General features: G+C 40.1%; 2 protein-coding genes across 2 annotated transcripts in view; both read right to left on the reverse strand.

Annotated features, from left to right (window-relative positions):
* LOC140944660 (uncharacterized) lies at positions 1-4,188 on the reverse strand. Its single transcript, XM_073393779.1, has 2 exons — positions 3,479-4,188; positions 1-2,602 (listed from the first exon to the last, which is right to left on the reverse strand). The coding sequence occupies exons 1-2, from the start codon at positions 4,149-4,151 to the stop codon at positions 786-788; spliced, it is 2,490 nt and encodes an 829-aa protein (XP_073249880.1). The 5' UTR covers positions 4,152-4,188; the 3' UTR covers positions 1-785.
* Positions 4,189-8,129: 3,941 nt separating this feature from the next.
* Positions 8,130-12,276, reverse strand: part of LOC140943288 (uncharacterized) — a 5,135-nt gene continuing 988 nt past the window's right edge. The window contains exons 1-2 of the mRNA XM_073392364.1: positions 11,492-12,276; positions 8,130-10,391 (exon numbers count right to left, since the gene is read on the reverse strand). The exon at positions 11,492-12,276 is cut by the window's right edge and continues 988 nt beyond it. Of these exons, the coding sequence (XP_073248465.1) occupies positions 9,226-10,391; positions 11,492-12,276 (1,951 nt within the window). The 3' untranslated portion in view covers positions 8,130-9,225. The remainder of the gene's footprint in view (positions 10,392-11,491) is intronic.

A 12,276-nucleotide genomic window follows, 5' to 3' on the forward strand; every position in this document is an offset into this window, starting at 1 on the left:
GTAAAGGCTGGATTAGATATCATTTGCTCATAAAGTTGTTCTGTGGATAAAGCAACGGCGGGATTGTACGTTATAACTGAACAACTGACTGTTTTGTAGTAAAGCCGATTTCCGTTCAGCAAATTAAACCTCCGAGGTATTTTTTTCCCATGACATCGTCAAGGCAGTCTCTAGTACGAAGGCGTTTGTGTTAACTGAGAAGTTTGTTGTTAAGGTTAGTACAAGGTCTTCACCTTTCAAGACCTTTCTGATCTTTTCTGGAGCTGAGTCTTGCGCGAAATTTTTCATAGTCCAAAGTGCACTTCCCAGATCTGGAAGTGTACTGTGATTGGTCTACGTTTATTACCGCTCGATTCAGCAGACGTTTGTGGGGCGAGAACGCGTGACGAACCGCTAAGAACGTCTGCGTGGGAGGCTACTGTTTAGATTGCTGTCAACCTTTGCCTTTGCAGACCAGGCCCCAGTTGTTTAAAAGGAATAATCCACTTTTTAAAGTATCCACTAGAGAACGCTGTTTATTTCCTTAGTACTTATCCACTGTACAGTGATTTATCCGGTAAATATCGCTGTCCACCTTTTCAACAACTGGGGCCAGAACATTAGGTATTAATGACTAAAATGACTCGATAAGTGTCACAGCTTAGTTAGCATGTGCTAGTTTCCACCTTTGGCCTTGTCTTGATTTTCCTTTCCAAAAATAAATGATACTTCGTTTCCGGTTGTCATAACTATTCTCTAAATCTTCTTTAATTGTCTTATTCATGGTATTTAGTGGCAGTGCATCATCAAAGAAAATAAAAAATACCCCAAGGCCCAGATACATCAGAAATCAGTATTTCGTTATCACTTGAAACAGCAACAAACCAGGGATTTTGAAGAGCACATGCAATTCCAGGTACACTAGCCTGCATCGTGTACAGAAATTTCCCAGTCAACGAAAACACTTGAACCCTTCCATTGCCACTGTCACAGACAATCAACTGGTTATAAGCATCAACGGCCAGTCCAGCGGGGCTATTTAACTGGCCTTCGCCACACCCATAACTGCCTATATCATACAGAAACACTCCTTCATTGTTAAAGACTTTTACGCAATGCTGTCTAATATATGAAGCAAAAAACGTCCCATTTTTGTGAAAAACAAATTCGGGAGAGTCGTTACATTTGGGTGGACTAAAGGACTGCAGTAAGATTGTTCCGTTAGGGGAGAGGACTTTGATTGTGTTGTCACCTAAATCACATACGATGATCTGACCGTCACCCTCAGTTTTCACAAACACGCTGAGTAGCCTTACAAGGTGCTTACTAAAGCCTCTAATGAGATGCCCACCATTTATAGTATACACGGACATTTGCTCTTCATGGGCACTCCATTCGTGAGTAAATACGAGGTCATCATTCCTTAAGAAAGCAAGTGACAAAGGATGACCAATGCTCACTCCTCCCATCTTTTGGCTGTGCGTCCATTGCTTGTCAAACAGAAGAATGCGACAGTCACTATAACTAGCTACAGCGATATCACCTCTACTCTTGTTGAAAGCAATACTCCAAGGCATTCCGAATGAATCCTGTCCAGATTGAATTAAACGTGTGAATTCTAGACGATGTGGGATCACTACAACCTTCCAGGGACTATTATTGAGAGGACATCCATTCACCTCGATCGTAACTTGGCATAAAGCATCCGTTCCTAGTTTGTAGCAAACTCTGTAACTTCCATCTTTGCAATCATCAATACCCTCACCACGAGAAAGTCGAAATACCCTGCTGTTCTCGTCTTTCTCCTCTGAAACAGAGATTTTCACAGAAACTTCGTCTTCTTCGCTATAACACTGACTTCCTTGTGAATCACAAGTGAAAATTGTAAAGACAGATTCAGAACCTTGTTTTGCTTCCTTGAGACCTTTTCCGTCGGCCCATGACTTTGAAGGATCAGTATGACTTGCGACTATTTTGCCCAGCTCCAAATGTCTTAACACATTCAAACTTTCTTGTTTACAAACGTAATAAGAATGCTCTAGTCTGCAACTTTCAATTCCCTGAAGATTCAGATTTTCTTCATGGAGACTGAAGGCATCTTTTTCAGCCTGTAGTATTTCAAAGCAGTCACTTTTCGCCAAGACCCCTTCGTCATATTCAATAGAAACATTCAGTCGATTTATGCGTGACTGTAAGTATTCCAGACGCGTTAAGTGTTGTTTCTGTTGCATCTTAGTAAGTTCTGTTATTTGCGTCTTTATCTCATCTTCATGTTCTTTTAACTGTCTAATGACTTCTTGCACTTGTTCCGTCACCTTATTCTTTGTGGCAACGAGTTCTTTTTCATTTGCTTTCATCAACCTTCTTTGCTCTTCGACCGTTTCTTCAAGATAGAAAACTTCACTCTTGGCTCGATCCACGACCTTCCTCCTCCGATCTTTCCTCTCGTTAGCTGCTTCTTGTATGTCCACTTTCCTGTGTTGATTATGACGAGTCTGTCCACATTTGTGACAGATGCAAACGCTGCATTCTTTGCAGTAATAATGGAGTAGCTCATTCTCGTGAAAGGGTTCTTTGCATATGGCGCGAATGTCAGTCACTTTGGAGGAGGTGAAAGAACCACCTTAACACAAGGACATAAATTATGATTAGTGTACTTGATAACTATCTCCAACTCATTCTAGCATAAATGTAAGTGACCAATATGAAGTTCCAATTCCGAGCTCTTACAGCTTGGTTTCAAAGCCATTGGCTGGGTAGCTAAATCGCCCAAGCATTTGCCCAAATTTTTTCAGGAGTGTGCGGGAACAGTCACGACCACAAGTTATCGTTTCCTTTAAATTATTGAAATCGTCAGCAAAAAGTTCTCTCCTTCAGCAGCTGTTCATTTATTTCTTAGGCAAATTTTAGCCAAATCTGTGCCACATGGTTGCTATAGTAAAGGATATGATGTCAAAAATGAAGTAGAGATCAATCTAGGCCCAAACCTTTAAACAGGGGAAGAAGGCTTCTACGACCAAAGGCTGAAGACACTAACTACTTAAAAATGCGCCATAGACTGAACTAACTGTAATTAACGCAGTTACTGATACTTTTTCAAAGTTAAGAGAAACTTTAAGACAATCACCTTAAAAGAACACACGGAGTTGGTCCCTGCAGTTTCTTTAGGGAATTTTTTGACTAGCTGTCAATGACAGAGCGTCTTGAGAGAGACTCTAAGTACAAGTACCAATGATGGAGAGAGGGTTGACTCTATTGCTTTGCTGTTCTTTTATTGTAATGTTATCGCAGAATGGTCCTTGAATCCACTTCATTTTAAAAACACAAATTTTAAGATTGAGCTTTTATGCTCAAATCATCGGTTTTGAAATTCCTTTTAATAGCCGGGGTTTCAGCAAAAATGCAGCCAAAGTGGCTAAAGGCCATCATTCCTACGTACCTTAACTTCAAAAATACCTTCCTCTGTTCATTTTTTACTGATGAGAGGGCAATTACTTACCAATATCTTCTTTTGATATTGCTAAAAACTCCAGCATCTCCAGCTTCTCTTTGATCTGGTCGAGTTGTTCTTTAACACTGTCCTCGTCCTTTTTCCACTGCCTCAGCAGCTCCTTATAATGATCTTCAACTTGCGGATCCATACATTCATCCTTCAGACTATCCACAGCAGCTGCATAAGTCACGCCTCCCAATCTCACCAGCGTGTCACGTATGTCACACCAGAAGTCATTGAATGTGACGTCATCAACAGATGCCTGTTCAGCATGCCCGTATATGGTATTCCTGTAATACTTGATACGAGCAAGATCAGCTTCAAGACTCAGGTCTAATGCATCAGGTAAAGAGTCCCAGCCAGCGAGCGGTGGACTAAGACCACATATATTCCTTAGCAAAACCATCAAAAGTGTAGTGTCGAAGTCCCTAGAAGAAACAGCAGCCGAGATGACAGGAAAGAGTTTGCCCCATTGTATTGGATTGATAACTTTGTTGTTTTTGAGAGACTGCAATGTGGTTTTATTGGCCGATAAAACAGTGTAAAGATTTGCTGGAGGGTGAATGGTGTCAAACGTGTTCCTGAGGGCCTGGGTTCCAATATCGACCAGGAGACGACATAGGCGAGCATAATTAGTTGTCTCCTTAGTTGAAGCTACCCCTGGTGCTGCATAAGCCATCAACAATTCCTTTCAGATCCTGTTAAAATGAAGAAACCTTTGAACCCTACAGTGTATACAATACGATAATATATAGATTTAGCCAGGGCTAAAAGCGAAGCTCTCGATAATATTTATAGTTTGTTCAAACAAAATATAAAATCGTGTAATGCTAAGCATAGAAGGCAACGCCGGAGAATGGTGAAAAACAACAATAGGTCTAATTAGCAAAAAAGTGACTTTGCACGTGCAGCACACTTTTTGTGTACATTTCTTTGCCGTTGTTTTGGACGACTGCAACTTGAAACTTCCAGAAACGTTTTTATGGAGGAAATGGCGTACGTGTTCTCGTTCACTTTTTTTCACTGCCGCTCATTTTCTCCTTGCATTGGTGGCCGCTAGCATTTCCCATTTTGTCACCGCCGCTATAAAATTTTCGTGTTGTTCTTCCAACAAAAAAATGTCTCTCCTTTGTTTTTTATCTCTCGCTCTAGATCTCTGTCGCCCTTTTTCTCGTTGAGTTTCGCTGGCCTGCCGCTTTTTCTCTTTTTCTCTATCTTTCTCTTGCTCTATATTCCAAATTTGTGGACATGACAATTAATCTAAGCTTAATTAGAAAACACGGATAAAGAAACAATTTCCGCTTTCCGGTTTCGTACACTGCACGAAAAATTGGATTTACAGAAATTTACTTGTGGTAAATATGGTGCAAAAAAGTGCAAACGAGGGGGAAATTAAAAGCAAAGATGGTAAATACCGCATTTGCTTGCCCTTTTACATGGGGGTGTAAATTTTAGGGCAAATGCTGTATTTACCATCTTTGCCCTTTATTTAACCTTAGTTTGCACTTCTTTGCACCAAATTTGCACTGAGTAAATTTGGTGTAAATCCAGTTTTTCGTGCTGTGGTCTTTATTGACTATTTAGCTACCTCTGCTTTACAAGACGCGGGTAGCTATGCGATTTCCCGCCAAAACAGAACGTCGAGTTGCATTTGGGTTGCCATACCTGTTGATTGAGTTATTTAACATTGGTATTCCTGTGGTGCGGATAGACGGTCGAGCGTACGGTCACGTGATTACCAAATTTTCTCGGATGGGTGGATTACCACATTTTCTTACCCATGGTGCTCCACAGCGCGCGCTTCGAGCGAGAGCTCCGCTAAAATATTCTTTTCTAAAGTCCTTGCTGTACATATCCCCTGATACTGTGTGGTGAAATCCTAGTATGAGGGGCTTATTTGAATACAGTCAAATTTCTTATAGGCCTTCTCTTTAGAATGGACATTGTGTTGGACCCAATAGAGCGTTTTCACTCACGTGACCAGCATCTATGCAAATTTATTGAAACAAAAGGAAGCGTTTACATGAGAAAAGAGTTCAACTCCCTCAGGATTTGTTTGGTACACCAACATGGCCGCCATTTTATTGTTTTGGAACACCAGTATGGCCGCCGTGACGTCAGGTGAAAACGCTCTATCAAGAGTGTGATCTGTCTAAGAGGGGGTAATCCATCGGTAAATTGAAATCCCGCCTCCCCCCCCCCCCCCCCAACCTCCATCTGAACCCCGTGAAACTGAGAGGAATTAATGTAACGCGGCTAAACCCTTCTGAAACCCCTTGCAAAAAAACCAAGATGAATAAGCCCAAGGCTTATAAGTACCAGTTTATGCTACTACTATACAGCAGGGGCGGGTAAATTAAGGGTGTTTTAACACCAGGTCAATTAATGATTCCTTGCTATGTCCCAAGTGTCAATGGGCTGGGGTTTTGATTCACTGGATGCACTGATTGTAGTGATAACGAAATTAGAATGATTTATGATAACGGTAATGATGATGATGATGATGATGATGATGATGATGATGACCAAATGAAATAAAGGAAAAAAACTTACTTCTTTACACTTTAATACGAAAATTATTTGGTTTTCGACGAACGAATTTTTGCTTTGAATGCTCAGATTTTAACTTCCTCAATATTCTTGTTTCTACGGTGCTAACAGACCAAGAGATCAAGGGATGGCAAAACAGACCCCTTACACGGTAAAGTGCCGAATCGAGTACCATGCCAAGAAGAGTACAACGCATATTATGAAAAAAAATTATGAAATTCCTGAATTGACGCGATGACAACGTGATGATAAAGCTATGACCTCGGAATCCAATCACCGCGTTTTATGCAATTGGATCCGGGACAATCGTGTGAAGGGCGAACTTCAGAATGTACATGTCACGCCAACGGTTAAAGGCACGCAACTAGATACATTGAATAGAGAACAAAAGAAATAAACTTATTAAAGTGCTGGAATCTTGAACCCGGCCACGAAATCCATCATAGTATCCAGGGAACAGCAATAAAAGCTAATGACAAGTCTCTAACAAGCCTTGTGCCCAAAGAAGCACTTAACACTGTTCATCGGAACATAACAGTTTAGTTTAGACATACATCTCCCCTAATACTTCGCGTACAAAACACAGACGAGGCAATCATAACTAACGTAATCTGAATTTTAAATCTGGTGCCAGGTTTGTTGCAAATATTGATAATTTAGGTGACAAATACCGGTAATACCCGTTTAAGAACAGAGTATAATGGAGATGTTCATCGAAAAACGGTGGACATGGCTGTTGAACAAAATGAGATTGGATACGACTTTTGCTAAAAGAAATTGCTCCTCGAAAGGTAGCCTAAATATGTGGACACAAACCTGTAATCAGGAATACAAGCCTGAGTACACTTTGAAGATTCCTGAGCGTGGCGTCGAGACCACTGACAAACAGTATAGAAGGCAGACCACAGAAGAAGAACAATTCAGAAGAAGGAAGCGACGGGTTAAACTTGGTTCCAGTACCTCACTTTATATTTAGTGAAGGGCGTGGCCAGGATTTTGCAGTTGTTCATGGGGGACGACACTATCGGTTTTTCGATTATGTTTCTTGACCCACTGCACTCCGCTTGCCAGCACGTCGAGACGTCAAACCAGGAATTTCTTTGGAGACGTATGCCCCTCCTACTTGAGCAGATCGGGGAAAAGAAGCAAGCGAAATCAAGAGACCTTCATTTACCTATCAGTTCCGGTCGGTCACTCTTTGCGCCGCTCCCTCTTCATCTAAAATCCTGAAGCGAACTCCAGACTGGTTAAAACCAACCTTTGCTTCTCATGTTTTCCGTCTATTCACCTGAAAAGGCCTTTTGCATTAGCTGATCACGTGATCAACTTTCTGTAAACACAAAAACAGTTGGCGTTTGAAAAATTTTGTTAGTAGGAACTGATAGAGTATATTGATAAAAAATCCTTCGAATTTTTGGCGGTCGTTGCAGTTGCTACCTTTTAGATATGCGACTGAAAATGTAATTTTAATTTTAATTTTAATTTTAATATGCTCTTTCAGTTCCTGCTAACAAAATTTTCCAAAAGCGAACTAGTTTCGTATTTACACAAAGTTGATCACGTGACCAACTATTGCAAAAGGCTTATTACGCGGGAACCAGCAATGCCTCAAACGCCCTGCGCACGAGGTTGACGCCTAAGGTCTCTATCCTTCGCAAAAGCCCCATGGTGCCACCAGGAGGCTGCAACTAAGCAGGTTAAGTCTACATACGAGTCAAGTGGCCCATCAGGCCAGAGCCTATCCCTATTTCTATGGCATGAAATGACTAGAAATATATTGTTTTTTTCCTCGTTCTTTCCCTTTCCTTTTTTCTCAAAATCGGTTTTGCAAGGCGCGAAAAAGCTAAGCCCGCGTGAAATAAAATAACTTGCGTCTCCCACCAGCTTCACCCTCAGTCCAGACCTTACAATTGACCGCTCATGCGCGTGTTTTTCACTCACGCACACCATAATATACGGGTTGTTTTCCAGTCTACTCGTCATATGGCATGTCAACGGATCATAAAAGGGCCTCTTGGGCAAGTCTGTCAAAATATTATATTTATTTTTGTCAAAGCTTGATTCCCTTAAGAAAGGAATCTGCCGCAAGTCATAGTAACACTCACTTCATCATAAGAATTTTTAGAGAACTGTTTTATTGATACATCACATTATAAAAAGTATTTATAATTTTTAAACACATTTCACTCCTTTACAAGTCTTAAACTGGCGGTATTCAAGACAAAAATTAAAATAAACAAAAGAAAACTTAAAGCACTAGCTACGTTCTATGCACATTGTACCTCCTCAGGATAAAAACTACCACGGTACAACGATCAAAATCAAATCTTACTGGGGTTGACAATCTTCATGAAATTTAGCAACTAGAAAAAATAGCACCTTGAAAAAACGCTTTCAAAACAGCAACCTAGACTAAAACTATTTAAAATCACTGAGTTTCTCCTTCAGCTTTAAATCAGTAGTCCCAGGGTTAAGGTTAAAAATAGCTCTATTTTTTGGTAACAGAAACACAAATTGAAAGATATTCTGGTGGTGGAAGAAATTACATAAATCAATAAATCAATAAACAATAATTATTGCACTATTCCCATTTATCCAGAGCCAGCACTGACACTTCTTAAAACTGAAGAGCATTGGCTCGGAAAAAGTTCATTTTGTTGCTGACAGTGACAAATTTATCATATTTACTATTAAAAGAAGCAAAAAAAAGTTCATTACTTGATCTGAATACGTAATTAGGTGTATAGAATGGTTCCTTGAAAAATGTGGGTCTTGGGTTTTAATTTTGACCCGATCTTGAAACCCTGGAAACGTTTGTCATGATTCTCGAAGTCTCATTTTCGGCTGATTTTGCGTCTTGGAAGCTCGATTTTTTAAGTCTTGGTCTCGAATTTTGAAACCAGGGTCTTGGAAGTTTCCAATTTACCATTCTTTACCCCTGTAATTATTCAAGATGACTAATTTGACAAGACTATTATGCATTCCTACTAAACTTAATAAACTGAAACGCGAGTTTTCAAGAGACAGTCTTTAGAGATTAAAGTAACTATAGATCTTTTGTCATTTTAAACGAAGTTTGAAAAGAAAACTCGCAATCAAAATAGTTATCTCAATATTATTAATATACTTAAAATACTGTTAGTTACTGTGTTTTGTAAATAAACAGAATACACTTAAAGACATGTATCTGTAAGAAACGCATCTTAGACTTTCAAATGTTCAACATTAGCTGCTGTATTATGGCCAATTAAATGAATACACCTCTTGCCACACTTGACAAAATGTTTGAGCTTGAAGAGGCAGTCCTTATCTTTAAGACAACTGTTGAAATCTTTGAGGATCTCATCCATCCTTTCCACAATGAAAAACAGTCTACCAAACGCCATGGCCAGCTTCTTGCTGCAAGAAGTGTCCTTAGCAAATGACAGCCTCATTGCTGCGCCTTCCAGAACTAACAGGGCTTGAAATTTGAAATTAAACACTTCTTTTAATTCGTGGATGGAATTATTTTCACACAACTGGTTCAATCTCTTCTCAGTACGACTTGAACCTGGCTTCAGAGGAAAACATTTTGCATAAACGTTCAGTTCTTTCCTAATCTTATCCAGCTTCCGATGGACTCTGCATATCAGAAATGATGTCCTAGCAACTCTGCTTGTAACTGCAACAAGCTTGTAACTCATCACGTGAACTAGTTTTGATGGCAGAGTAACTGTGCGCAGATTCACTAACTTTTTGCAAACATGACCATAATCAGACCACTTCTCCAGACATGCCCAGCAGAACTCTTTAGAGCACATAATGCATCTCATGTGATCGCATCCGGTTCCCTTCTCTATAGGGTAGTGGCAAAAGGGGCAATGCTTCACTTGAACGTTTGTGACCAGCTTTCTTTCCTTAGAAGTTGTTAAACGAGCATAAGACGCATTCTTCTCTCTGAACACTCTAGCCTCCTCACAGGTCGCTGGCCAGTGGGCATCTTCCTGACACTTGAAGCACCACATGCTACCACACACACAAGCCACAGGCACTGGCTGGGGATCATTTTCACGCTCATCAGACACTGATGAGGGACTCTGTGGAATTGTTGCCTTGACAACTAAATTGCATTGGTCAGCAGGACACCACTTCCATTTAGGGTCAATCTCCAGAAATGTATCCAGCCTCTTTGTTAGATGCCTGCCATACCATGACGGCACAAGTGACATCAGGGTGACATCGTCCACTGCAACAGTACAGTCATGCCCAGGGCACCTCAGATCTGTGCGACCAAGCTGAATCTGGGTCTTCAAGTGAGCTCTCCAACAGTCATCACAGAACTTGTGACTACAACCTCTTAACGACGTGAATGAGTTATTCACATCAAATCCTACAAATTTTAATGTGTAATAGATCTTGTCAATGCAACATTGTAAGTTATGTTCCACATAGAACTCATTCAGTGTCATTATATAAAGTAAAAATTAACAATGACAGCAGAGTAAATAATAGACCTTTTAAGCTCGTACGTTTTCTTTTCCCATTGCAGACCACGTGATGTTACCCCGGAGAATTCTTTCTTTCAAATTTTGTGCCATGCATCCACATGCATGACTAATGAAAAGACAAACAGCAGATTCCCTTCTTGAGAACATCACATAGTCTGAATTGGGAAAACAAAACATACAAACTAAAAGGGTCTATTATTCACCATAAATTTTTGATGAAGATTCAATTTTTGTATCCTGTAACTCAAGATTCATTATTACAGCTTTAAGACAATTAATTAAATTTTAAGTGTCCTTGATTAGTTAAGCCGTCAGATCTAAACTCATCCTCATCACTACTGAACACTCAGCTGTTACTGACAGATTGTGATGATAAAAGTGAATTACTATGTGTACAAGTAACTTTCAGGATGTTAAATACAAAATTCTGATTATTTTCACAGAAACCTGAGAATAAACACATCAGCTTGTTGGCTCACAATAAAACGGATTGCATTCCCCCACACCCTGCCAGGAGAGAGGGAGAGGGAACTGCAAGTAAAAATTACCAAGCCAGCGCAAGCATAAGCACAAGCAACATACTGTTCACAGATGCAACTTGTTGATATGCGCATGAATGGTATAAATCATACATGTGTATTCTTGCCTAATTTGCCATAACAAAATGATCTACAATGTTTTGTCAGGCATATATGACATAGGTCAAAATTAAATTCAGGTTAAGATTTTTTAACCTATAGTATAGGTTGGTTCTCTATTTCCTTTGCCTCCTATCCTAAGCCCTAAATATTAATGAATCAGGGCTAGGAGACAAAGGAAATTGAGAATCAACCTACACTGTAGGTGAAAAAATCTTAAACTGAATTTAATTTTGACCTGTAACAATACTCAATGCATCTGCACAATTAATTGCGCTTATAACATTGTTGCAATACATACTGCGTCACTCTGACATATACTCAATAAATTATTTTTCCCTCACCTATTCCCAAATCCTGTGTTTCCTTGAAACATATCTCACATTCCAGCCACTGCTCTTGACCACCTGAAGCCACCAATGAAGATGCTGTGTTTAAGTCTTTAGCCATGGGGATTGATTCTTTGATCTCTTGCTTTGCACCCTGTGCGGAGAAGGTCTTAGACTTCCACCCAAACAGGTCGGAAAACACATCTAAAGACATCCTGGGTTGTCGTGGCTCCCTGATCTGCATTCCTTCTTTAGAGCAACTTATTGCATCTGAGCAGAAACAAATTGATGCAACACCGACAATGTCCTCCAGGGTCCAGAATTTTTGATCTGCACTTTTAGCTTCAATATTGGTAGCAAACTCCTTTGAAACTCTGGTGGAACAAGCATCATCATTACAAACAACTATGGTAACAACGGCTTTAGCTTCACTGGAATGAAGTGTAAGACATTGCTCTTCAAAGACTCTAAAGACAATAAAAACATCTTTACTGTTATGGATGGACAATAGTGGTGTCACATTCAGAACAAACGCTCTGGGATGGCAAGCTCCTTCTTTGTACACCTGCCCCCAATGCTGCTCCAAGGCTATTGGCACAATGTCCTGTTTCCTCAGCACAATGAAGACACCTTCAACTTCATTTGAAAAAATATAAGACAGAGGTTTAACATGAGGAGCTGTGGTATCAACTGGTGCAACTGCCTCTTCACTGACTGGTGAATTATTGTTTTCTTGTTGCCTTCTTGTTCCCTGGTTACGTTGGCGTCTTTTTTGGACTCGACCCCTTGTTACATCAGCA

This window comes from Porites lutea, chromosome 7 (assembly GCF_958299795.1).
Source record: "Porites lutea chromosome 7, jaPorLute2.1, whole genome shotgun sequence".
In the NCBI taxonomy this organism is placed as follows: domain Eukaryota; kingdom Metazoa; phylum Cnidaria; class Anthozoa; order Scleractinia; family Poritidae; genus Porites; species Porites lutea.